The sequence below is a fragment of the Hypanus sabinus genome, chromosome 25 (assembly GCF_030144855.1).
Source record: "Hypanus sabinus isolate sHypSab1 chromosome 25, sHypSab1.hap1, whole genome shotgun sequence".
NCBI classification, from domain to species: domain Eukaryota; kingdom Metazoa; phylum Chordata; class Chondrichthyes; order Myliobatiformes; family Dasyatidae; genus Hypanus; species Hypanus sabinus.
Window position 1 is genome coordinate 45182702 of NC_082730.1, and position 26852 is coordinate 45209553.

General features: G+C 42.2%; 1 protein-coding gene across 2 annotated transcripts in view; it reads left to right on the forward strand.

Moving 5' to 3' along the window:
* The first annotated feature begins 791 nt into the window (after window positions 1-791).
* kdm5ba (lysine demethylase 5Ba) overlaps window positions 792-26852 on the forward strand; it is a 147298-nt gene continuing 121237 nt past the window's right edge. The window contains exons 1-5 of one of the 2 annotated variants that reach the window (XM_059950509.1): window positions 792-1577; window positions 2005-2082; window positions 6732-6854; window positions 20972-21142; window positions 24872-25006. In XM_059950509.1, coding sequence (XP_059806492.1) covers window positions 1431-1577; window positions 2005-2082; window positions 6732-6854; window positions 20972-21142; window positions 24872-25006 — 654 coding nt within the window. In that variant the 5' untranslated portion in view covers window positions 792-1430. The remainder of the gene's footprint in view (window positions 1578-2004; window positions 2083-6731; window positions 6855-20971; window positions 21143-24871; window positions 25007-26852) is intronic. The other variant, XM_059950508.1, reaches the window with a different exon arrangement.

A 26852-nucleotide genomic window follows, 5' to 3' on the forward strand; every position in this document is an offset into this window, starting at 1 on the left:
TGTTATTTATTGCTATTTATTTATATCTACATTTACAAAGTTTATTTTCAGTTACTATTCTATAGTGTGCTTGCAGAAAAAGAATTTCAGGGTTGCAGGTGGTGATTCTGATAATTTTACTTTGGACTCTGCTCAATACTATCTGTCAGCTTAAAGTACCATGTCATAATAAATCAATGTAAATGTCTTGTAAATTTTCTTGTAAAGGTCTGCAAGGAAAATAATTTCAAGGTAGTATATAAACCCATATACATAATTTGTTAATAAAAACTTACTTTGATTTTGAGTTTTGAGTTTGTAATTCTGGTTTCTGCCCCCTTAATTCCCAGTCCTGACGAAAGGGCTCAGCCTGAAACTGTATGGACATATTCAATCTATGTATATAATGAACATGAGAAATTCTGCAGGTGCTGAAATTGCAAAACAACGCACACACTCATAATATGCTGGAGGAACCCAACAGGTCAGGCAGTATCCATGGAAAGGAAACAGTCGACGTTTTCGGCCGAGATCTTTCTTCAACTCATATATAAAACTTACGTTAGGTATTTATATTTATCGTGTTTTTGATCTATACAACCCCTTCCCATGGACATTGCTTGCACGAGCCACTCCTGGCCAAGGACGCGTTCTACGTCATCCATTTTAAGCCTTACAGTGAAACGGTTAACTTGCTGAGTCTCCTCCCTCGGGCCGCTGACGGGACATTGATGCCGCCGACCGGCCGGTGACCAGCACTGACCCCCTCTCCGGCTGACCTTTAACTCCAGCTGACCGCACGGCAGCCAATCAGCGCCGAGGATGATGGGTTTTTAAACAAAGAGTGCCGGGCACCAGCCACAGCATCTCTAACCGAACATTATATCAATGCGCCGACAATAGACGGCGGTCGTCACTCGGTCACTCTCCACCTCAGCCTCTTCTTCTCCCCTCCTGCTCGTCTCGCGGCTCGATTCCAGCCTCACCCCCCCCACCCCCGTATCACTCGCGTGGATGTTGCCCGCGGAGGGCCGGCACCGGGCCGATTACCGGCCGGCTGTGTTCGTGGGCGCGGGCCGGCGGCCAGCCTGCGGGAACTGGTTGCTGCGCGGAGGAAGCCGGCGGAGGTGGCGGCGGTGCTGCGTTGTTTGAGGGGCGAGACGGAACGAACGGAAAAGGAGCTCGAAGACGATCGCGAGACCGAGAGTACGCACGGACAACGACGGCTCGAGGCCGAGACCGTCTGACAAGCAGTCCAGCCGCGAGGCCCGAGGCTTCCAACGGCAGCCACTCGAGCTCGATCGCAAGGCTCGCGAGAGCAGCGGCTCCAAGTTGAGGCCGCGGAGTTAACCGTCAGCCGAGCGAGGCCGCCATCATCCGCTCCCTGTAACAACAGCAACACAGTGGCGGTGGCAGGGCCGGAGGGTCAGCCGAGAGCTGGGGGCGGTGCCATGGGCCCGGCCGGCGAGTTCATCCCGCCGCCCGAGTGCCCGGTGTTCGAGCCCACACCGGAGGAGTTCGCCGACCCCTTCAAATTCATCGACAAAATCCGGCCCATCGCCGAGAAGACGGGCATCTGCAAGGTCCGCCCGCCGCAGGTGAGGCGTCTGCAGGGGATCGGGCGGTGCGGGAGCCGGGGAGAGGCCGGCTGCATGGCCGTGTAGCGAACAACAAACTCCCCGAGTGGCCGAAAGGATCTCAACATGGCGGAGCCTGCGGGACCTTCCTTTGTGTTGGAGCGGGGAGGGGTTCGCAGGGAGAGCCGGCGGGTGAATGTGAACGGGGCAGCGGCTGTCTTTGTTGTCTGGGCTGTGGGGTGGACCGGAGCAGCTGGGTGAAGACTGGCGAGGGGTCCGGATCAGGGTGGCGGTTGGAGAAGGAGCTGCAGATATTGTTGGGTCGTTATGGACTGATAGACTCGAGGGAGCGACTGGGTGGGGGTGAACTTTGAGGAGCGAGTGTGTCGAATTTATAACTGATCGGTGGTATCTACGGAGCCCTGTATAATGTTGTCATCTTTTATAGGGTTGGCAGCCACCTTTTGCCTGCGATGTTGATAAGCTACATTTTACCCCACGAATTCAGAGACTGAATGAACTTGAGGTATTGTTTTAGAAATACTAACTCGTTTTTTGTGCCTGTTTGTATTGTATGTAGCCATATTTTCTAGCTAGGAGGCTTCTTTGTGTTTTATGTAATTCTGTTATCAGATTAATGTTAACCCCTAACCATTGTCTTTGGTCACTAGACTTAAAAACAAGCTTAACAATGGCTGTCCATTGCAATAAGCTTTAATTGTATAGAGACAGTTTCTAGTATCAACCTACAATGCAGCTACTTTCTGTGTTCCTTGTTGTCTCATTCCCTGTCCTGACAGGGAAGTAGATTTTCCTATATGAATTGAATTTTTTTTTGATACCACATAACTTTATGGGCAGGAGTCATCAAAGTTATTGTTAGAATCAAGTTTGATATCACTGGCCCTATGTCATGAGATTTGTTTTGCAGCAGCAGTACATTGCAATACAGATTACAATAGTATAGTGTGTGTATATATGTTTTTGGTGAGGGTGGGGTTTGGATTGCTATGGGGTCCTCAATGAAGGATGCAGCCTTTTCTATTTTTTTGCTCTAAATTAAATATAGTAATTTAGTTTTTCTTTTTTAAAAATACTTTTTATTGAATTTTCAAATAGGTTACAGAAGGAAAAAAATAATCAACCCTTCCCCCTCCCCTTAACCCCTCCCCCTAACATATCCCTATTTTTACTTTTTCTTTTGTAATTGCATTGCTGCAAAGCAGCAAATTTCACAACATATGCCAGTGATATTAATTCTCATTCTGAAATGGTTCTTGCAGTTTGCAAATCATTGCTGTCAGTTAACCCATTTGATGCTTAATTTTATTTTTTTAAAGCACTGTGGTTGTTTTAGTATATCCACAAACCACACCTGGTTGCTATGATGTCACACATTTTTCCCTCAGCCATTTGCTTGATGCAAATACAGCATCCTGTACCTCCTACCTAATATGCTCATGTCCACGGCTGTGTATCATAGCTCAGCACTGGTTTTCACTGTCACAGGATTGGTTGAGTAACTACAATGGGGATAAGACTGCTGTGTAGAACCCATGTGTCTTCCTTCAGTTAATGTTCTTGCTATAGTGCAGAAATGCAATAAGTTTGTACTCTTGAGTCACTACATAGTTGTGTATAGTATCCTTGTATCTGAATGGAAGGAGATAATTGTGTATATTGAGTTGAGTGTATGGGTTTGGGAATTGTAGGTGCATGGCCATGTCATGGGGTTGGAGCTGCCTTGGTGCCTCTTCTAGTCAACATTTCACATTGCTCAAACTTTTTGGAGATGTACTGCCTGGAACACATCAACAGATGCGAGTGGACTCAGAGGGATTATGTAGATTTGGAGACACAGACTTTTTGTCAGTGCGTGCTGCATTGGGAGCCACAGTAGTGTTGTGGTTAACGTAATGCTATTACAGCTTGGGGCATTGGAGTTCAGAGTTAAGTGCATCCTCTAAGGAGTCTCTGTATGTCCACGTGGAATACGTGTATTGTCACCAGTTTCTCTAATTTCCTCCCACAGTCTAAAGATAAAGTACGTATAACTTATTCTGTGATTAGGTTAGGGTTGAGTCAGGACTGTTGAGAGTTGCTGGGGTGGCATGGCCTGAAGGGCCTCCTTGGCACTAAATAAAGATAGCATTGATCTCTAGGGTAGGGGTATGCACAATGCACTGATGGGGTAGGGAGGGTTTAAGCTGGTGACTTTCCCTGTGCTGCACCTCCATGTAATAGATTTTTTTTGTCGTGTGTCCCAAGAATCTGAAAAATTTTCAACTTTCTGATCTTTTACCCTTTTAAATATTATGCTTTCCTGTTTGTGCACCAAAATGGATGACCACATTTTCTACAAATTGTTACATTGTTTCTTCAGGCAAATCATTGATTTTACTTAAATCTTATAGACTGTGAATATTAATCCTTCTCGCCCAAGTATGAGGGGTGATTGATAAGGTGGTGGCCTAAGGTAAAAGGAGTCAATTTTAGAAAACCTAGCACATTTATTTTTCAACATGGTCCCCTCCTACATTTACACACTTAGTCCAGTGGTTGTGGAGCAATATGGATCTTGGACCTCCAGGAAGTGTCCACAGCAGGGGTGATTGTGATTGATAAGTTTGTGGCCTAAGGTAGAAGGAGGTGAGTTATTAACTTTAAACTTTCTGCATAATCAGTCAAAGTTGAACTGCATGTGCATGTGTCGAGAGCTGTATAACTCATCTTTTACCTTGGGCCACGAACTTATCAAGCACTCCTGCTGTGGAGACTTTCTGGAGGTCCAAGAGCCGTATGCTCCACGGCCGCTGGACTAAGTGTGTGAATGTAGGAGGGGACCATGTTGAAAAATAAATGTGCCATGTTGTCTAAAATTGACTCCTACCTTAGGCCACGAACTTATCAATCATCCCTCGTAAAAACAGTGGTATGAAAGGTAAAATGTCTGTTTTGCAGAATCAAAGTTGGGCAGGTAAAACTTTCAGAGAAATGGCTGACCTTTTAAGTGGAAGTTCAAGGATATTGACACAATTGGATAATGAAGTATTCTGCATGATGGAGATGGTGAACAGGAAGAAAAGAGTCTATGATATTTGCTGAGAGCAGCTTTAATTATTAAAGGGCAGCATGCATTTGTTAAAGGCGAGTTGTAGTTGACTAATTTCATTGAAACAGTTTGATAAATGCAATATGGGCTTGAGACAGAGTAGATTAGGCCCATTGAGCCTGCCCCACCATTCTGTTTTGGCTGTTTTATTATCCCTCCTAACTCCATTCTCCTGACTGGCAATGAATTCCATAAAATGTGAAGTATCTGTACATATTTTCACAAATCATTTGATAAACTTTAAGGTTGGTTAACAAAATGAAAGATGAAATAAAATTGTACAAAATTAGCCTGGAAAAGAATCCAGGTTTACAGATCTTTCCAAGTACTTGTGCTAGACTTTTCAAGTTCAGCCACAAATTCTCAATTGGATTGAGGTCTGGACCCTGATTTGGCTATACCAGGATATTCTTTTTTTTTAAGTCATTCCTCTGTAACTTTGGCTTTGTGCTTGGTGTCATTGTCTTGCTGGAAAACAACTCTTATCCCAAGTTGCAGTTCTCTTACAGACTGCATCCCTGTATTTTGCTGCATTCATTTTATCCTCTACCTTAAAAAGTCTTCCAGTCCTGCTATAGTGAAGTATCACCATAGGAAGATGCAGCCACCTCCATGCTTCACAGTAGGGATGGTGCCTTTTTGATGTGGGGTGTTCGGCTTGTGCCAAACATAGTGTTTAATCTGATGGCCAAAAAATATCAGTTTTGGTTTTATCAGACTCTTCCAGCTGAATTCAGACTCACTCATGCCTTCTAGCAAATTCTATACAAGATTTAATGCAAGTTTTTTTTTAAGTGGCTTTCCCTTTGCCCCTTTCCCACAAAGCTGTGACTGGTGAAGCACCTGGGCAACAGTTGTATGCAGTCTCTCCACAAGCTCTTCTGAAGCTTGTAGCTCCTCCGGAGTTGTCATTGGTCTCTGGGTGGCCTCCCTCAATAGTCCCCTTCTTGCACGGTCACTCAGTTTTTTGAGAATGGCCTGCTCTCAGCAGGTTTACAGCTGTGCCATTTCTTTCCATTTCTTGCTAATTGACTTAACTGTACTCCCAGGGGTATTCAGTGACTTGGAAATTTTCTTGTATCCATTTCCTGACTTTTGCTTTTCAATAACCTTATTGCGGGTTGCTTGGAGTGTTCTTTTGTCTTCATGGAGTAGTTTTTGCCAGGATATTGACTCACTAGCAGTTGGACCTTCCAGGTACAGGTGTATTTTTGCTACAATCAATTGAAACAGCTTGATTGCACGTAGGTCTCCAAAAACATGTTTCTATTTAACTAATTATGTGACTTCTGAAACCAATTGGCTGCACCAGAGATTTTGCTTGGGGGGGTGGGGGGTGAATACTTAAACAATCAATGATGTTTTATATTTGTGACTAATTTGGATCACTTTGTAGAACTCTGTTTTCACTTTGACAGTTTTTTTCTGTTGATCAGTGTGAAAAAGCAAATCAAATCCACCGTGGTTCAAAGTTGTAAAACAATAAAACATGGAAACTTCTAGGGGGGAGCAGGAGGGGAATGTGGATACTTATAAGCACTATATTTGATAATTGCAGGACATTTTGAGAGCAGCAAGTGAAGCCTATGGAATTCTTTTATTTGTAATGAGAAACAAGTAGCAATTTGTAAATGTCTTGTGGAGTATTGCAGCCACTTACTGGTTTTGGTACGGTGTGGTGGTTCAGGGGAAGGCACAGAAGAAGCTTTAGGTTCTGGCTAAATGTCTTGTAGCAGGGAAAGACAAGACTGAATTTAGTGGAGGTATACTAAAAGGTGATGCTGTTCTCATTGAAATATTCAGAACGGCAGCAACATACACGTCACAAATTGTTGATGTGCAGAAGGGATAATGAAGTAGGAAGAAATTCTTGATTTATAAGTCACTGACTAAGGGGCATAAAAACAGTGTATAATGGAAGGGAATCAGTGCTTGAGTAGAGATTGAGTAGCTGATTTTTGGGGTCGTAGGTGTTGCTGCAAATTCAAATTGGAGGACTGGCCTTAGGTTGATGTGCATCCTTGTGAACTGTAACTATCCAGTCTTAACCATTGTGTTCACAGGCTCAGACCAGAGTCAAACTCAACTTTTTGGACCAGATAGCAAAATTCTGGGAACTACAAGGTTCAACGTTAAAAATTCCACATGTGGAGAGGAAGATTTTGGATTTGTTTTTACTCAACAAGGTAAGAGTTAATAACCTAAACCTGCACTTGCTGGAAAACTGAAGTAAACCAAAAATGCCAGAAATGGACATCACTGAGGTTGCTCTTGAAATAATGACTTCTGGTTGACTGGAAGTGTGTTACCAGGACAAGGGCTTGATTTACAGTTGCAAGAAAGTTTGTGAACCCTTTGCAATTACCTAATTTTCTCCATTAATTACTCATGAGATCTTCATACAAGTCACAATAATAGACCAACTCAATTTGCTTAAGCTAATAACACACAAGCAATTGTACTTGTAAATACTGAGTGCAATATTTGTACAATTAGTCTGGGCTCAAACAAGTGTGTGAACCTCTGGGGGTAATGCCTTCTACAAAAGCTTTTTGGAGTCCACAGACTCTTCCAACCCTTTGACCTCTTCTCATCCTAGCTGTCATTCATGCTGAGTTTTCATTATTGCCTCTGAGCTTACCCACCTTTGTCCACCTGCACCAACATCCACCATGACACTGAGCTTTTCTTTCGCTGCCTCTGTCTCCAAGCCTACTATTTTGGCAAGGACTCTTCAATACACCCTGATGTCTTCCATCTTCAACTGTCCTCTTCCTGGACACCCTTTTCTGGTCTTCTGCTTGCTCTGAATGTTATTGGCAGCTGCCGACAGAACTGTCTCAATTTCAACACTTCTCTCTAATTCCAACTTCACTCCTCCTGAACAGTCTGCTCTTTAGTCCCTCTGCACTAATCCTAACCTCACAATCAAATGGTGTACTGACTTTTACCTTGTTGGAGCACAGTGACAACTCTTGATACCACCTCTTACTTGTCCCTTCAATAGAACCCCACTAAGGTACAGCAGGCCATTGTTTCCATGAGCTGACCATGTTAGCTCTGGGTATCTCCCATCCACTGCCACCGGCTTCATAGTTACCAAGACCCAAACCTCCAGTTTCTACCTCTTGCCCAAGATCCACAAACCTGCTTGTCCAGGTAGACCCATTGCTTCAGTTTGTTCCTGTCCCACTGAACTTCTATATGCATTCTTTTACTGTTTTATACCCCAAGTCCAGTCACTTCCTACCTATATCTGTGGCACTTCACACACTCTAGGACTTTTCAAGGATTTTAAGTTCCCTGACCCCCATCTTATTTTCAGTATGGATATCCAGTTCGTATACACCTCCATCGCCTCCAGGAAGGCCTCAGAGTTCTGTTTCTTTCTGGACACCAGACCCAACCAGTTCCCCTCTGTCTAGTGGAACATGTCCTCACTCTTAATAATTTCTCCTTTGGCTCCTTCCACTTACAAACAACATCTGTAGCCATGGCCACTTGCACGGGTCCCAGCTATGTCTGTCCTTTGGTCAGCTATTTAGAACAGTACCAAGTCTACACTGGCGTCTCCCTGCCCGCCCCCACCCTTCGTCGACTGCATTGGTGCTGCTTCCTGGACTTCATCAACTTTGCCTCAAGCTTCCACCCTGTCCTTCAATTTACCTGGTCCATTTCTGACACCTCCCTCCCCTTTCTCGATCTCGGACAGCTTATCTACTGATGTCTATTATAATCCCACGGGCTCTCATAGCTAACTCGACCATACCTCTTCATGCCTTATTACTTGTATATTTAAAAAAAAGGCCATCCACTTCTCAATTCTTCCATCTCTGTAGCATATGCTCTCAGGGTGAGGCTTTTCCTTCCAGAACAAAGGAAATGTCCTCCCTTTTCAAAGAAAGGGGCATCCCTTCCTCCCCCACCAACACTATCCTCAACCACATCTCTTCCACATCACACACCTGCTCTTGCCCCATCCTTCCGCCACCCTACCAGGATAAGGTTCCTTTTGACCTTGCCTATCACCCCACCAGCCTTCGTATCCAGCACAGAATTCTCTGTAACTTCTGCCATCTCCAATGGGATCCCACCACCAAGTGCAACTTTCCTTCCCCTCCCCCCCACCTTCACTTCCTGCTTTCTGCAGGGATCACTCCCTATGTCACTCCCTTGCCCATCTGATCTTCCCCACTGATCACCCTACTGGCATTTACCTTTGCAAGTGGAACAAGTGCTACACTTGCTCCCTCACTATTATTCAGGCCCCCAAACAGTCCTTCCAGGTGAGGTGACACTTAACTAGTGAGTCATGTACTGTGTCCAGAGCTCCTGGTGTGGCCTCCTGTTATTGTTGAGACACAATGTAGTTTGGGAGACTGCTTTGTCAAGCACCTACACTCTGTCTGCCAGAAGAAGTGGGATCTCCTAGTGACCACCTATCTTAAATCCACTTATTTTGATATGTCTGTCTATAGCCTCTACTGTAGTGATGAGCCCACACTCAGGATGAAGGAACAACACCTTGTATTCCGTTTGGGTCCAACCCGATGGTGGAAATATCGATTTATTGAACATTGTGCACCCACCCCCCCCCCCCACCATTTTCCATCCTCTTTCCCTCTCTCACCTTGTCTCCTTTCCTCTGGTGCTCCTCTACCCCCCCCCCCCCCACCCTTTGGTGAGACCCAATGTAGTTTGAGAGACCACTTTGCTGAGCACCTACGCTTCATCTGCCAGAAAAAGCAAGATCTCCTAGTGGCCATTGATTATAATAATTCAGTTTCCCTTTCCCGTTCTGACATGGCCACGCTCAGGCTGGAGGAGCAACACTTTGTTTTCCGTTTGGGCAGCCTCCAACCTTCCGGCATGAACATCGATTTCTCAAACTTCCAGTAATGCCCCCACCCCCCCACCATTCTCTATCCCCTTTTCCCTCCATACCTCATTTAACTCCTCTGCACTTTGTTGCTCCTCCTGTTTTCTTTCTTCCATGGCTTTCTGCCCTCTCCTTCTCCAGCCCTGTATCTCTTTAACCAATCAACTTCTCAGCTCTTTACTTCACCCCTCCCCCTCCCATTTTCACCTATCACCATGTTTCTTCCTTCCCTCCCCCATCCCTTTTGAATCTACTCATTGTTTTTTTTCCCTCTGGTCCTGCTGAGGGGTCTTGGCCTGAAAGCATTGACTGTATTCTTTTCCATAGATTCTGCCTGGCCTGCTGAGTTTCTGCAGCATTTTGTTTGTCGTTTGGAGTCAGGCGTTCCAATGAGTGGGATGAGATTGGATATGTGGGTTGTAGAGGTGCCCTGGCCTCATTCTCGTATATGAAAATAAATATATATAATGAATAGAAATAAAAAAGACAGGTTACTGGCAGAGCTTGCTCTATTCATAACAGATTGGTTTATGTGCACCATGTTTTGGTCAAAACAACTTTGAGGACCTTAGAAGAACTGTAGAGATGGTTGAAGCTGGAAAAGGCTACAAAAGCATTTCTAAAGACCTGAGTGTTCATCAGTCCACAGCAAGAGAAATGAAGGAGGTTCAGTGCTGTTGCTACTCTCCCTAACACTGGAAAGATTGAAAAGATTACACCAAGACCATCACATGCAATGTTGAAGGAGGTGAAAAAGTACCAAGGGTAGCATCAAGAGACCTGCAGATATCTCTAGTCTGTTATGTGTCCACTATAAGAAAAACACTGAGCAAGAATGGTGTTCATGGAAGAACACCACAGACAAACTCAGGTCTCCAAGAGAAACCTTACTGCATGTCTCAAGTTTGCAAAAGATCACCTGGATATTCCATGCTTCTGGGGCAATGTTCTGTGGACTGATAAGACAAAAGTTGAACTTTTTGGCAGAAATACCCATTTCCATGCTTGGAGGAAAAAGAGCAGTGTATACCAACATCAAAACATCTAACTGTGAAGCATGGTGAAAGGGGCATCATGGTTTGGGGCTGCTTTGCTGCCTTAGGGCCTGGACAGTTTGTAGAAGGTTAGGGAGCAATGAATTCAAAATTGTATCAAGACATTTTACAGGAGAAAGTCAGGATAAGTCTGTCTTCTGAAGCTTAATATGATTTTAATGATACAAGACAGATCTGGAAGATGAGAGTAAATCGACAAAAGTTTAAAAAGAAAATTTGTGGTTTGGAATGGCCAAGACAGCTTAGACCTGAACTCAATTGACTGCTGTGGCATGACCTGAAGTGGACTGTTCATGCAAAGTATCCCAGAAATACTGATGAACTGAAACAGTTCTACGGAGGAATAGTGTAAAATCCCTCATTGCTGCAAGTTTGATCAGCAGCTACGAGAACCATTTGGTGGAGGTTATTTCTGCTAAAGGATGTACCAGTTACTAAATACATTGGTTCTCATACTCTTTCTGGTCTGGACTGTGAATGATTAAACATTGTGTTCAATAAAGACATGAAAAGTCCAGTAGTTTGGTGTTATTTTAGATATGTTGTCTATTAGTGAATATCGACCACATTTGAGTAATTAATGTAGAAAACCAGGTAAATGCAAAGGGATCACAAACATTTTCTTGCAACTGAGAGACTGGAAAGATTGGCACTTTTTTCAGTGGAGTGTTGAAACTGCAGAGCATGGGGTGAATGGCTCCAGTCATTTTCAGGGCATATATAGGGTATCTATAGGGTATAGGGTATATCTATAGGGTATAGATTTGGACGGAGGAGGAGAAAGATTTAGTATGGGTGAGAGTGGCAAGCCTTTCCACACTTGGTAAATATATGGAACAAACGGCCAGAATAAATTATAGAGGTGGGTTCAATTATAGTTGTATGTTTAGCAGGAATAGTGTAAAGGGATATGAGCCAAATGCATGGAAATGGCATTAGCTTTAGAAGGCAACTTGGTTGCCATGGACGTTGAGCCAAAGAATTTGTTTCCATCCTTTATGGTTATGTACTGTCCAGATACGGACCCATGTGGCCATGACACCCACATACACTAGTTGTAACATAATATATAAACTGTGTCCATCTGTGTTGCTGCATTCATGGAGGTGTGGCCTGGCATCCCAAGGTCTGTACAAAGTTCCTGATGTTTTCCTAACTGAATATGACCTCTGACAGTGCTTACTTAGCACTTGACTGGATCCAATTTTATGTCAATTCAATGCTGGAGGAATTCAGCAACTCGGGCAGCATCAATGGAAATGAATAAATAGTTGACATTTTGGGCTGAGAACTAGGGGTGGGGGAGGAACACTAGGTATCTGTGGAAAGTGATGGGTGAAACTTTTGGCTCTATTCTTAATCATCTACGAGTCCCAATTTTTGTCATCTGTTAACTTGCTGTATTTACCCTTGCATCTTAATTCAACATTACAAAGAATAATAGTCCCAGTACTAGTAACTGTGTTGTAACACTTGTTACTGATTTTTCAATTGGGGTTGGGAGGGGGTGGAGAACTATTATTCCTATCACTGCCAGTTTTGGATTCAGTTCACCAACATGCTTTCTACCTTCATTTTCTGGACCAGTCTACCATCAGGAGCTTTCATAGTCCATACAGATAATATCTTCCACCGTAACTTTGTCAACCTCTTTGATTGCCTCCTCAAAAGAAACTCAGATTTGTGGGAAGTGATCTTCCTTGCACAAAACTGTCTTTGTAGTGAGTCCTACTGCCTTTCCAACTGAGCACCATAACATAGAGGAGCAGAATTAGGCACTTGGTTCATTGAGTCTGCTCTGCCATTTTATCATCGCTGATCCAGTTTTCCTCAGCCCCAATCTCCTGCCTTGTTACTATATCCTTTCATGCCCTCTGTCTTTAAATATACATAGACAGCCTCCACAGCTGCCTTTGGCAAAGAACTCCACATATTCACCACCCTCTAGCTAAAGGCTGTGTCCTATGGTTTTGGACTCCTACCAGAGGAAATCTTGCATCTACTTAATCAAGGTCTTTCACCATTTGATAGGTTTCAATGCGGTCACCCCTCATTCTTCTGAATTCTAGTGAATACAGGCCCAGGGCCATTAAATCCTGGAATCATTTTTGTGAACCTCCTTTGAACCCTCTCCAGTTTCAGTACATTGTTTCTAAGATAAGGGGCCCAAAGAGATGATAGACAGGCAGGAGATGAGGCATTATCACAGCCAGTGGGATGAGTTACAGGGCAATAGAGGCATGGTGCAGTTAAAATAGAAAGCAAGAAATATTGGACTGAAAGTGTATTTGAATGCACGCAACATAAGAAATGGATTATTTTGAAATTCAGCTACAGATTGGCAACTATGATGATGTGGCCATCTCTGAAACTTGGCTAAAGGATGGCTGCCATTGGGAGCTGACTGTCCAAAGATATACAATATATCGGAAATTTAGGTTAGTAGGCAGAGGGGGTGGTGTGGCTCTGTGTATAAGAAATAATATTAAATCATTAGGGATGATATAGGACTAGAAGGTGTAGAGTCTCTATGGGTTGAGTTAAGAAATGACAAGGGTAAAAGGATCCTAATGGTAGTTATATACAGGCTTCCAAACAATAGTGGGGATGTGGATTACAAATTACATCGGGAGATAGAAAAGGCATGTCAGAAGGGCAATGTCATGATAACCGTTGGAGATTTTAACATGAAAGTGGATTGGGAAAACCAGATCAGTACTGGACCTTGAGAGAATTTGTAGAATGTCTAAGTTCCTCTTGTTTTTTACTCCCCTACTCTCAATGGAAAAAGCCTATCCACATCAACTCTTATCTATCCCCCTCATAATTTTAAATACCTCTACCGTCCCCCCTCAACCTTCTACGCTCCAAAGAATAAAGACCTAACTTGTTCAATCTTTCCCTGTAACTTAAGTGCTGAAACCCAGGTAGCATTCTAGTAAATCTTCTCTGTACTCTCTATTTTGTTGACATCTTTCCTATAATTTGGTGACCAGAACTGTACACAATACTCCAAATTCGACCTTACCAATGCCTTGTACAATTTTAACATTACTTCCCAAGGCCAACATACCAAAAGTTTTCTTCACCCTATCCACATGAGATTCCACCTTCAGGGAAATATGCACCATTATTCCTAGATCACTCTGTTCTACTGCATTCTTCAATGCCCTACCATTTACCATGTATGTCCTATTTGGAATATTCCTACCAAAATGTAGCACCTCTCACTTATCAGCAATAAACTCCATCTGCCATTGCTCAGCCCACTCTTTTAACTGGCCTAAATCTCTCTGCAAGCTTTGAAAACCTACTTCATTATCCACAACGCCACCTATCTTAGTATCAGCTGCATACTTACTAATCCAATTTACCACCCCATCATCCAGATCATTAATGTATATGACAAACAACATTACAGTACAGATCCCTGAGGCACACCACTCATCACTGGCCTCCAACCTGACAGTTATCCACCACTACTCTCTGGCATCTCCCATTCAGCCACTGTTGAATCCATTTTACTACTTCAATATTGATACCTAACGATTGAACCTTCCTAACTAACCTTCCATGCGGAACCTTGTCAAAGGCCTTACTGAAGTCCATATAGACAACATCCACTGCTTTACCCTCATAACCTCTTCAAAAAATTCAATATGATTTGTTAAACATGACCTTCCACGCACAAATCCATGTTGATTGTTCCTAATCAGACCCTGTCTATCCATATAATATATACCATCTCTAAGAATACTTTCCATTAATTTACCCACCACTGACGTCAAACAGACAAGCTGATAATTGCTAGGTTTACTCTTAGAGCCCATTTTAAACAATGGAACCACATGAGCAATACGCCAATCCTCGGGCACCATCCCCATTTCTAATGACATTTGAAATATTTCTGTCAGAGCCCCTGCTATTTCTACACTAACCTCCCTCAAGGTCCTAGGGAATATCCTGTCAGGACCTGGAGATTTATCCATTTCTATATTAAAAGCGCCAGTACTTCCTCCTCTTTAATCGTCATAGTTTCCGTAACTTCCCTACTTGTTTCCCTTACCTTACACAATTCAATGTCCTCCTTCTTAGTGAATACCGAAGCAAAGAAATAGTTCAAAATCTCCCCCATCTCTTTTGGCTCCACACATAGCTCTCTAAGGGACCAATTTTATCCCTCTCTATCCTTTTGCTATTAATACAACTGTAGAAACCTTTTGGATTTATTTTCACCTTACTTGCCAAAGCAACCTCATTATCTTCTATTAGCTTTTCTACTTTCTTTCTTAAGATTCTTTTTATATTCTTTATATTTTCCTCAAGCACCTCATTTACTCCATGCTGCCTATATTTATTGTAGGTCTCTCTCTTTTTCCTAACCAGCTTTCCAATATCCCTTCAAAACCATGACTCTCTCAAACTTTTAACCTTTCCTTTCAACCTAACAAAAACATAAAGATTCTGTGCCCTCAAAATTTCACCTTTAAATGACCGCCATTTTTCTATTACATCCTTCCTATAAAAGAAATTGTCCCAATCCACTCCTTCTAAGTCCTTTCGCATTGCCTCAAAGTTAGCCTTCCCCAATGAAAAATCTGAACCCTGGGTCCAGTCCTATCCTTATAGAGCCTGAACATTACATCCCTGCTCATATATTCTATACCTCTAGAAGTGAATGCCAGCATTGTATTTGCCGCCTTCACCACCGACTTAACCGGAGGGTAACCTGCACAAGGACTCCTAAGTCCCTTTGCATCTCTGCATTTTGAATTCTCTCCCCATCTAAATAATAGTCTGCCTGTATATTTCTTCCGCCAAAGTGCATGACCATACACTATCAAACTTATTTCATTTGCCACTTCTTTGCTCACTCCCCTAAACTATCTGAGTCTCTCTGCAGGCCCTCTGTTTCCTTAACACTACCGGCTCCTCCACCTATCTTTGTATCACCAGCAAATTTAGCCACAAATCCATTAATGCCATAGTCCAAATCATTGATGTACATCATAAAAAGCAGCAGTCCCTGTCTAACTCCACTGGTAATCAGCAGCCAGCCAGAATAGGATCCCTTTATTCCCATTTTGTTTTCTGCTGATCAGCCAATGCTCCACCTGTGAATTTGTTGCCACGAGTGGCTGTGGAGGCCATCAGTGGGTGCATTTAAGGCAGAGATAGGTTCTTGATTAACCAGGGCATCAAAGGGTATGGGGAGAAGGCAGGGGAGTGAGGATGACTGGATGAATTGAATCAGCCTGTGATTAAATGGCCACCTGCTTCTCCAGCTAAGTTCATATGATCTGTAAACTTTGCAACAAAGCTGTTAATTCTATCACAACTCTCTGATACCTCCTCTTATTTACCCCTTGATCATGTCCCCACTAAGGAGCACCAGGCCATTGTCTCCTATACCATTACCAACCTTATTAGCTCTGGGGATCTCCCATCCACTGCCACCAAACTCATAGTTCCCACACCCCGCACTTCCCCATTCTACCTCCTACCCAAGATCCATAAACCTGCCTGTCCAGGTAGACCTATTGTCTCAGCTTGCTCCTACCCCACTGAACTCATTTCTGCATACCTTGACACTGTCTTATCCCCCCCTTGTTCAATCTCTTCCCACCTATGTTCGTGACACTTCTCATGCTTTGAATTTTTTCAATGATTTTAAGTTCTCTAACCCCCACCGTTTTATTTTCACCATGGACATCCAGTCCCTATATACTTCCATCCCCCACTGAGATGGTCTCGAAGCTCTTCGGTTTTTTTTTGGATTCCAGACCTAACCAAATCCCCTCTACCACCACTCTCCTCCATCTAGCGGAATTAGTTCTTACTCTCAATAATTTCTCCTTTGGCTCCTCCCACTTCCTCCAAACCAAGGGTGTAGCCATCGGCACCCGTATGGGTCCCAGTTATGCCTGCCTTTTTGTTGGCTTTGTGGAACAGTCCATCCCCCTCTTTTCCTTTGCTACATCGACGACTGCATTGGCGCTGCCTCTTGCATGCGTGCTGAGCTCGTCGACTTCATTAACTTTGCCTCCAACTTTCACACTGCCCTCAAATTTACCTGGTCCATTTCCGATACCTCCCTCCCCTTTCTTGATCTTTCTGTCTCCATCTCTGGAGACGCCCTATCCACTGGTATCTACTATAAGCCTAAAGACTCTCACAGCTACCTTGACTATTCCTCTTCCCACCCTGTCTCTTGCAAAAATGCTATCCCCTTCTCACAATTCCTCCGTCTCTGCCGCATCTGCTCTCAGGACGAGGCTTTTCATTTCAGGACGAAGGAGATGTCTTCCTTTTTTAAACAAAGGGGCTTCCCTTCATCCACCATCAACTCTGCTCTCAAACGCATCTCTCCCATCTCCCGCACATCTGCCCTCACCCCACCCACCCGCCACTGCACTCGGGATAGGGTTCCCCTCGCCCTTACCTACCACCCCACCAGCCTCCAGGTCCAACATATAATTCCCCGTAACTTCCACCACCTCCAACGGGATCCCACTACCAAACACATTTTTCCCTCCCCCCCCCCCCCCCCCCCCTTTCTGCTTTTTGCAGGGACTCCCTCGTCCACTTGTCACCCCCATCCCTTCCCACCGATCTCCCTCCTGGCACTTATCCTTGTAAACGGAACAAGTGCTACACCTGCCCTTACACTTCCTCCCTTACCACTATTCAGGGCCCCAGACAGTCCTTCAGTCCTTCCAGGTGAGGCGACACTTCACCTGTGAGTCGGCTGGTGTGATATACTGTGTCCGGTGCTCCCGGTGTGGCCTTTTATATATTGGTGAGACCCGACGCAGACTGGGAGACCATTTCGCTGAACACCTACACTCGGTCCGCCAGAAAAAGCAGGATCTCCCAGTGGCCACACATTTTAATTCCACATCCCATTCCCATTCTGATATGTCTATCCATGGCCTCCTCTATTGTCAAAATGAATCCAAACTCAGGTTGGAGGAACAACACCTTATATACTGGCTGGGTAGCCTCCAACCTGATGGCATGAACATTGACTTCTCTAACTTCCGTTAATGCCCCTCCTCCCCTTCTTACCCCATCCCTGACATATTTAGTTGTTTGCCTGTTCTCCATCTCCCTCTGGTGCTCCCCCCTCCCCTTTCTTTCTCCTGAGACCTCCCGTCTCATGATTCTCCAGCTCTGTATCACTTTCGCCAATCACCTTTTCAGCTCTTAGCTTCATCCCACCCCCTCCGGTCTTCTCCTATTACTTCGCATTTCCCCCTCCCCCCACTACTTTCAAATCTCTTACTATCTTTCCTTTCGGTTAGTCCTGACAAAGGGTCTCGGCCCGAAACGTTGATAACGCTTCTCTCTATAGATACTGCCTGGCCTGCTGTGTTCTACCAGCATTTTGTGTGTGTTGTTGTTTGAATTTCCAGCATCTGCAGATTTCCTCGTGTTTGCCCGTTAATTCTATCATCTAAATCATTGATATGTAGCATATAAAGAATCGGTCCCAATCCAGACCCTTATGAAGCACCACTAGTTACTGGCAACCAATCAGAAAAAGCTGCCTTTGTACGCATCCTGCCTCCTGCCAATCAGCCACTGTTTTATCCATGCTGGAATCTTTCCTGTAATACTATGGGTAATAGCTTGTTAAGCAGCCTTGTTAAATGCCTTCTGAGAAGCCAGGTGCGCATCAACTAGTTCTCCTTTGTCTATCCTGCTTGCTATTTCAAAGAATTCCAGCAGATTTGTCAGGAAAGATTTTCCCTTGAGAAAACCATGCCTGTATTAACATTTACCCCCAAGTACACTGAGACCTCATCCTTAATAATCAACTCCAACATTGAACTAAACATACAAATATAAAAAACATACAGCACAATGCAGGCCCTTCGGCCCACAAAGCTGTACTGAACATGTCCCTACCTTAGAATAACCTAGGCTTTATCCATAGCCCTCTATTTTTCTAAGCTCCATGTAGCCATCCAGAAGTCTCTTAAAAGACCTTATTGTTGCTGCCATCACTGTTGCCGGTAGCCCATTCCACGCACTCACCACTCTCAGTGTAAAAAAAAACACTTGCCCCTGACATCTCCCCTATACCTTTGAGTGTCCTATGGACTTGGATCCATCCCTCCACTTCCTCATCCAGGTCATTTATAAAAAATCACGAAGAGTAGGAGTCCCAGAGAAGATGCCTGAGGCACGTCACTGGCCTCCATGCAGAATATAACCTGTCTACAACCACATTTTGCCTTCTGTAGGCAAGCCAGTTCTGGATCCACAAAGCAATGTCCCCTTGGATCCCATGCCTCCTTACTTTCTCAATAAGCCTTGCATGGGGTATTTTATCAAATGCTTTGCTGAAATCCATATATACATCTTTGGCTCTACCTTCATCAATGTGTTTAATCACATCCTCAAAGAGTTCAATCAGGCTAGAAAGGCACGACCTGCCTTTGACAAAGCCATGCTGACTATTCCTAGTTATGTTATGTCTCACCAAATATTCATAAATCATGCCTCTCAGGATCTTCTCCATCAACTTACCAATCACTGAAGTAAGACTCCCTTGCCTATAATTTCCTGTGTTATCCCTACTCCCTTTTCTTGAATAATGGAACAACATCTGCAATCCTCCGGAACCTCTCCTGTCTTCATTGATGGTGCAACGATCATTGCCAGAGGCTCAGCAATCTCCTCCCTTGCTTCCCACGGTAGCCTGGGTTACATCCTGTCCGGTCCCGGTGACTTATCTGACTTGATGCTTTCCAAAGGCTCCAGCACATTCTCTTCCTTAATATCGGCATTCTCAAGCTTTTCAGTCCAATGCAAGTCATCCCTACAATCGCCAAGATCCTTTTTCGTAGTGAATACTGAAGCAAAGTACCTCTGCTATTTTCTCCAGTTCCATACACACTTTTCCACTGTCACACTTAATTAGTCCTATTCTCTCACATCTTATCCTCTTGCTCTTTACATACTTGTAGAATGCCTTGGGGTTTTCCTTAATCCTGTCTGCCAATGCCTCCTCATCGCCCTTCCATTCTTAAGCTCCTTACCTGCTAGCTTTTAATCTTCTAGATATCTATCATTGCCCAGTTTTTGAACCTTTTGTAAGTTCTTGACTAGATTTACAACAGCTTTTGTACACCACGTCCTATACCCTACCGTCCTTTCCATGTCTCATTGGAATGTACCTACTCAGAACCCCACGCAAATTTCCCTTGAACATTTGCCACATTTGTTTCCCTGAGAGCATGTTTCCAATTTATTCTTCCAAGTTCCTGCCTGATGGTTTCATATTTCCCCTTACTCCAGTTTTTTTTTGAATTGACTTTATTTCTTAAATCCTTCACAAGAGGAGTAAAATCCTTTGCGTTACATCTCTGTCCAAATGTGCAATGTATAGTAATTTGTAATAAATAGTATGTACAACAGGACAGTCAATATAATTGTATTAACAGTTGTATCAGAATGAATTAATCAGTCTGATGACTTGATGGAAGAAGTTGTTCTGGAGTTTTGGTCCTGGATTCTGTGCTGTGGTACTGTTTTCTGGATGATAGTAGCTGGAATAGTTTGTGGCTTGGGTGGCTCGGGTCTGCAATGATTTTTCAGGCCCTTTTTACACACCGTCTTTGTAAATGTCCTGAATGGTAGGAAGTTCACATCTACAGATGTGTTCAAGATGTGAACATCTTCCCAACCACTGAAGTCAGACTAACTGGCCTCCGGAACCAGTCCAGAACCCAGTGCTTTTTGAAAGATCATTAATTATGGTCTTGTGGGTAAAAGCAAAATTGAATAGAGCTGCTATAGAGTGGGCTTTTTTTTTTGAAAAGGTGGTGGTGGTGCTGGAATTATGGGGAATAAAATGTGATGTTGATGTGTATTTCGATTTTAAAAAGTAACTGTTGTGTCTTCAAGGTGAGTTGATTCGTAGAAAATGTAGCAATTGTATTATAATACAAGCTGAAAAGTTTGTGAAGATAAAACCAGTGTGGAATTGTGCTTGTTGCGGTTCAGTGGTTGACAAAGGTATTGCCTTACAGAACTTTGGAATATTGAAAAACATTGAGGGTTACTTCCTAAAGAGTGGATAATTAGTTGCAGAGGAATGGGAAGATGACAAAGCTACTATCTGTATGCCCTTAATAGCATTTTTTTGACTCCAGCAAAATCATTGTAAGATTGTCATCCTCATATCTGAACAGTTAATACTGTAGAACATCTAATAACCATCTCCTAGCTCCATCATCTTTTGGTGTATATTGGAACAATACTTACCATTATTTCAATGATACTTTTTTGGTATTAAAATTGTTACTTGTCATCTGTAGAGATTATTGCATTTGAATTTTATGGTGTCCTTTCTTTGCAGTTGGTTGCAGAAGAAGGTGGTTTTGAAATGGTCTGTAAGGAGCGGCGCTGGTCCAAAATAGCGCACAAAATGCAATATCCACCTGGAAAGGCCTTGGGGTCACTACTTCGATCTCATTATGAACGAATTCTGTACCCCTATAATCTCTTTCAATCTGGAGCCAGCTTATTGGTGAGTGTAATGTACTGTATGTAATAAGGGGTTGGTGATTTGTGGGTGATCTGAAATTAAGGCTCCTTGAGCAATATTTGCTCGTTCTCCAGTTGACCTGCCATTTTTCTTCCCAAAAAAAATACATGAGTCCTGATGAAGAATCTCGGGCAGAAACATTGACTCATGTCCATAGATGCTCCCTGACCTGAGTTCCTTCAGCATTTTGTGTTTTGCTCTGGATTTCCAGCATTTGTAGGATCTATTATTTACAATTAATTCAATTGCCAGATGCACACAAAATGTGCTGCTTTGGTAGGTGTTAAGTCTTTGCAAAGAACTAGAGGAACCTCAAAAATAATTCTTAAAATTGAAGAAAATGGATGTTTTGACAAAGCCACGGTATCTTTTTGTGTCATGAGCTGAATTTGACACAAAGATCTAAAGAACTCATATTCAGGACTGCATTGGATTTCAACTTATGATACAAGTTAGAGCTGAGATTTTTTTTCTTGGAGTGAATAATCAAAATCAGTAAAACATGTTCAGTCCTACATTGTAGGGGAGAAGGGCTAAAGACCAGAAGGTAAGGAACTGCAAAACATTTGTTAAAACGGGGAAAGTAGATCAAATGATGGTTAAGGAGTTCCAGGGATTGGAAACTAATGTTCAGTGAGCATGGACTGACTAGCCAAAACTAGCACTGTAAAACAAGGACTGAAATCCAGCTAAAAAGCTTTTGCTTTTTGCCAACTTCTCTCTGATCAAGTTCTGAAACTAGACCAGATTGTTTGCTACCTTTCCATCATTTTTTACTTGAACTTCCAACTATTTCCACCTTTTGAAGTTACATCTGACATCTTTTCAATTATTGCAGTGTAGTTCTGGTTGGATTTCCATCTTCCATTCTTGAATCTGTGTTCCAATTTGCCTTGCTTGTAGTCCTTGATTCTATGTTTAAACAATGTTTGTTCTTGTTTGTTGAATCTGATTGTGGTTACCCTGTGTAGTGATTTCTAGTCCCATTGAAAACAGAATTTTTCTTGTAATTTAATTCTCTTCCTTCTAAGATGGTGACCTGATCAAGCTTCCAGTCAGTTAATATTACCTCATGTAGGCTGGTGGTGGGGTGGGGCTACTCAATATGTTGTGCAGTTGTACAGAATGCATAAAGATTTTGTGTAGTTGAAGATTGGGTAATTGATCACTTGTTAGAATAAAATCTTCACTTTACAATCATGATTTTGGTTCGTGTGCTGTTAAATACAAAACATTTGAAGTTGCTCTTGGTCGTTATGACCTGTTTATCTCAATTGAGGAGATACCACTTGAAATGACATGTCTTTATACAGTTAATAAATCTGCTCTTCTCTACAATACCATTAAAAATATTTGCCTTTGCAAGAGGGTATATTTTTAATATAATGCTGGGGCTTAATTGTTCAAATTTAATTTTCATTTAACTGTACATAAATGCAGCCAAATGAAGCAGCATTTCTCAAGGGCCAAAGTGCAAAACGTACTATCAACAGTCATAATTTGCAAATATTTTAAAGCTCAGCAAGCAAGGTTTGTTCCTAGCTGACAGAAAATTTTTCTATTAGATCGTAGAATGAGGATCAGTTTCTGTAGCCATGTAAAAGGGGAAAAGGAGCAAGGGCAGATGTTGAGTACCTTACAAGGTGAGGAATGTGGACATGGCAAAGAATTAAGCAATATGAAGAATGCGAAAGGTGGTCAGATGTTCTTTGATTATCACCTTTCAAAATTATATAGATTTGAGGACACCAGATGTGGCCTGCTGTTCAAAGTAGTAAGAGAAAATTATGTGTTGATTTAAGTTTATTTAATTTGTAATGTACTGTGCTGTAAGAAACCAGTTTTCATGGCATAGCTTGGGCATGAATGCTCATGACAACAATCTTAAATTTATAATAATGATGTTCAAAGGGCCTGGTTTTCCTTAAAAGAGAAAGCTGGTTACAAGTTTAGGTAATTAGGATGGCAAATGATACATGCAAGAGGGTTGAAAAAAATGCATTTCTGCAGTTATTAAGTGTCTAGATGAGTCCGTGTCTGATATTACATATGGTTTTGACTTCTTCATAGAGGGATTGCAGTAACATCTAGAATTTTCTGAGGTAGTGAATTTGCTGATTTAAGAAATTTGTGTGCATTAGATTTTAGAGTTTAACAAGTGAAGAGGCGGTATCAGTGAAACTTCACGTTTTGGCAGACTGCAGAGGAGTGCTTTGTTCTTGCTGAGTAGTCTAGAAGTGGGTTGGTCTGGGTAATTTAAAACTGAAATGAAGAGATCTTGAGTCTCAATGTGGATATTTAGAACTCTTCACCTATTGCATTTTTATACTGTTTTTGCAAGACAATTAAAACTGCTTGCATTTGCCATTAAAGGTGTCAGCATGAACTCCCAAACATACAGCCTGAGCTCTGCCAGTGATTTTCAGTGATGAGGTTTAATTTTCCAGTACATAAGTCTGGATCATTTATCTGAGTGGAGAATTTTGTGGTTGGGAGTAAGAAAAGCATTTGTACAACTTGGTTATGGTTTGCATTTTTGAACTTCTGGAAAATTTTAACTTTTTGAATGCATCAGAATCTTGATAGTGTTTGTCAGCTAGAAAAACTGAAGAATATTTTGCAGTTTAAAGGCAGGGCCTATTCTGGTTCACTTGCAAACGGATTTGGCCAGACATTTGCCATGGCCTCCTTGGGTTCAGGAAGCTATTGACTAGTATGTTCTTCAGGGGAAACATATGAAATATATTCAGTAGGGTTGGATATTTCTGAGTGCAGATGATGAGACCCAGCTAAATTCAAGTGAATTTAAAAACAACAATTTTTTAATTTATTAACTGAAGGTATGGTAATTAGTGCTGGGCCAACTTGCACATTTGCTGTGATGTTGCACTGGTGATAGTGTCAGAAATTATATAGTTATCACAGATTATTATTCCAAATTTTAGCTCTTTTTTCTGATAATTACTTATTCTTGATCTGTATCATTAAAGTAGAAAAGCCACTGCTGACTACCATGTAGTAGCTCATCATGGCAGTAATAAATTTTATTACTAGGCACAAGGAACTAAAACTTAAATGTTCAAAGTAAATTTATTATAAAAGTATGTGTATGTCACCGTGTTCTGCCCTGGAATTACTTTTCTTGCAGGCATCCACAGTAGATGCAAAGAATCACAGTAGAATCAATGAAAAACTACACAAAGGTAGACAAGCACCCAATCTCCAAATGATGACAAATTGTGCAAATATATGAAAAAGAATAATAAATAAGTAATTAATAAATAATATTGAGAACGTGAGTTGAAAAGTTCTTGAAAGCAAGTCCATAGTTTGTGGAATCAATTCAGAGTTCTGAGTGAAATTATCCATGATGGAGCCTGGTGTTCCTGAACCTGGTGGTGTGAGTCATGAGGCTCCTGGACCTCCTTCCTGAGGAGGGAGCATGGCCTGGATGGTGGAGGTCTTTGATGCTGCTTTCTTGTAGTGGCACTGCTTATAGATGTGCTCAGTGGTGGGAAAGGCTTTACCTGTGATGGACTGGCTGCATCTGGAACTTCAGTACCTGGGCATGCAACCAGTTAGTGCATCTATAGAAATTTGTCAGTTTCAGGTGACCTGCTGTGCCTTCTTTGTAATGACACCTACAAAGTGGTGTATCAACAAGTAATTTATCAAATTATAGTAATTTATTTCTATGACCTTTCTTTTTAGTGTGTACAGAAGCCAAGTCTGATTAATGATGAAAAAGATCAAGAGTATAAGCCACATGATATAGTTCAGAGACAGTCAGTACAGTCCTCAGAAATGGCTGTACCAGCACGCCGTGCAAAACGTATGCGATCAGAGGTGAGTGTAATTTTTCTAGTGACCGTATAGTTGATATGCAAAGTGAAACTATTGTCATGGGTGGGGGTGCTACTTAGGAAATGGTTCCTGTCACGATTTTCCATTACATGAAGCCATGTTGGTGTGTGTATGTGTCTATTCAAAGTTCCATGAGTGAATTCTGTATCGCAGGTTTCTGTGTAGTGAATTGTGAATTCTGTAAAGGTGAATTCCCATTACCCGAACAGCTATAATGCAGGAATCAACTGTACTGATATGTTAAGGACATGGATTTCAAACATTTCAAGGGTCCAGTTGAGGTTCAGGTTGCTACTAATAGCGGCTGCCTTAAATAAAATGCAGTGAATTGTTTTTATGTAATTACAGTGTTCGATGTGTGAAGTAATTAAAAAAAAAAAATTTTTGGTGGTCTTATTTTACCAGTACCATGCCATTATTTTAAGAATCTACTATTTTACAATTCTAAACAACTTTGTGAAGTATAAATACATTACCATTATTGAACTATAATTTAAAACAATTTCCTTTGTTTTCTACTTTTCTAAACAGTATGTAGTACAGTACTTATTACTAATGCATTCTTTGCTAAATAATGATCGAGCTCTTTGATAGGGTTGTTGTTCGTAAGAGCAAAACAATATGTATGTTCTGATTCTGTGAAACTATCATGTGCAGTTGACATTTCGGGCCGAGACCATGTTGAAGGTATTTTTGTGTTTTTTTGATTTTCCAGCATCTGCAGATTTTCTCTTGCTTTTGATGAAATACAGTGTTGGGAAATGTATGATGCATTTTGGTAAAAGGAATCATAGCGCTGACCATTATCTAACAAACATCAGAGGTGCAGAGGGACTAAGGAGTCCTCGTGAAAGACTCCCAGAAGGTTAATTCATAGGTTGAGTCTGTGGTAAAGAAGGCAAATGCAATGTTGACACTTATTTCAAGGGGAATAGAACATAAAGGCAAGGAGATAATGCTGAGCCTTTATAAGACACTTGTCAGACCGCACTGTCAACAGTTCTGGGCCCCATTTCTCAAAGGATTTGTTGTCATTGGAGCGAGTCCAGAGGAGGTTCACAAGGATGATTCTGGGAATTAAGGGGTTAATATATGAGAAACCTTTGGCAGCTTTGGGCCTGTACTCACATGAATTTAGAAGAATATGGAGGAATCTCATTGAAACCTACCAAATGTTGAAAGGAATAGATAGGTGGATGTGGAGAGGATGTTTCTTATGGTGGGGATATCCAGAACTAGAGAGCACAACCTCAAAATTGAGGGGTGAACTTTTAGAACTGGTAAGGGAGAATGTTTTCTGAGTAGAGAATCTGTGGAATGTTCTGCCACAGATTGCGGTGGAGGCCAAGCACTTAAATATATTCAGAGTAGAAGTTGATAGTTTCCTGATTGGTCAGGCATCAAAAGATATGGCGAGAAGGCAGGTATTTGGGGTTGATTTGGATCTGGGATTAGTCATGATAGGATGGCAGAGCAGACTCGATGGGCTATATGGCCTAATTCTGCTCTATGTCTTATGTCCTTATGGACTTGTCTATCTTCAGACCTTTCAGCTTTCCGTGCACCTTCTTCTAGTAATAGCAACTGCACTCACTTCTGCCCCGACACTCTCGAGCATTTGGTATACTGGTATGTCTTCCATAGTGAAAATGCAAAATAGTTATTTGTCTGCCATTTCCTTGTTCCCTATTACTACCTCTACGGCGTCATTTTCCAGCAATCTGATATTTACTCTTGCATCTTTCACTCTACATATCTGGAAAAGCTTTTGGTACCCTCTTTGATATTATTAGCCAGCTTACCTTCATATTTCATCTTTTCACTCCGT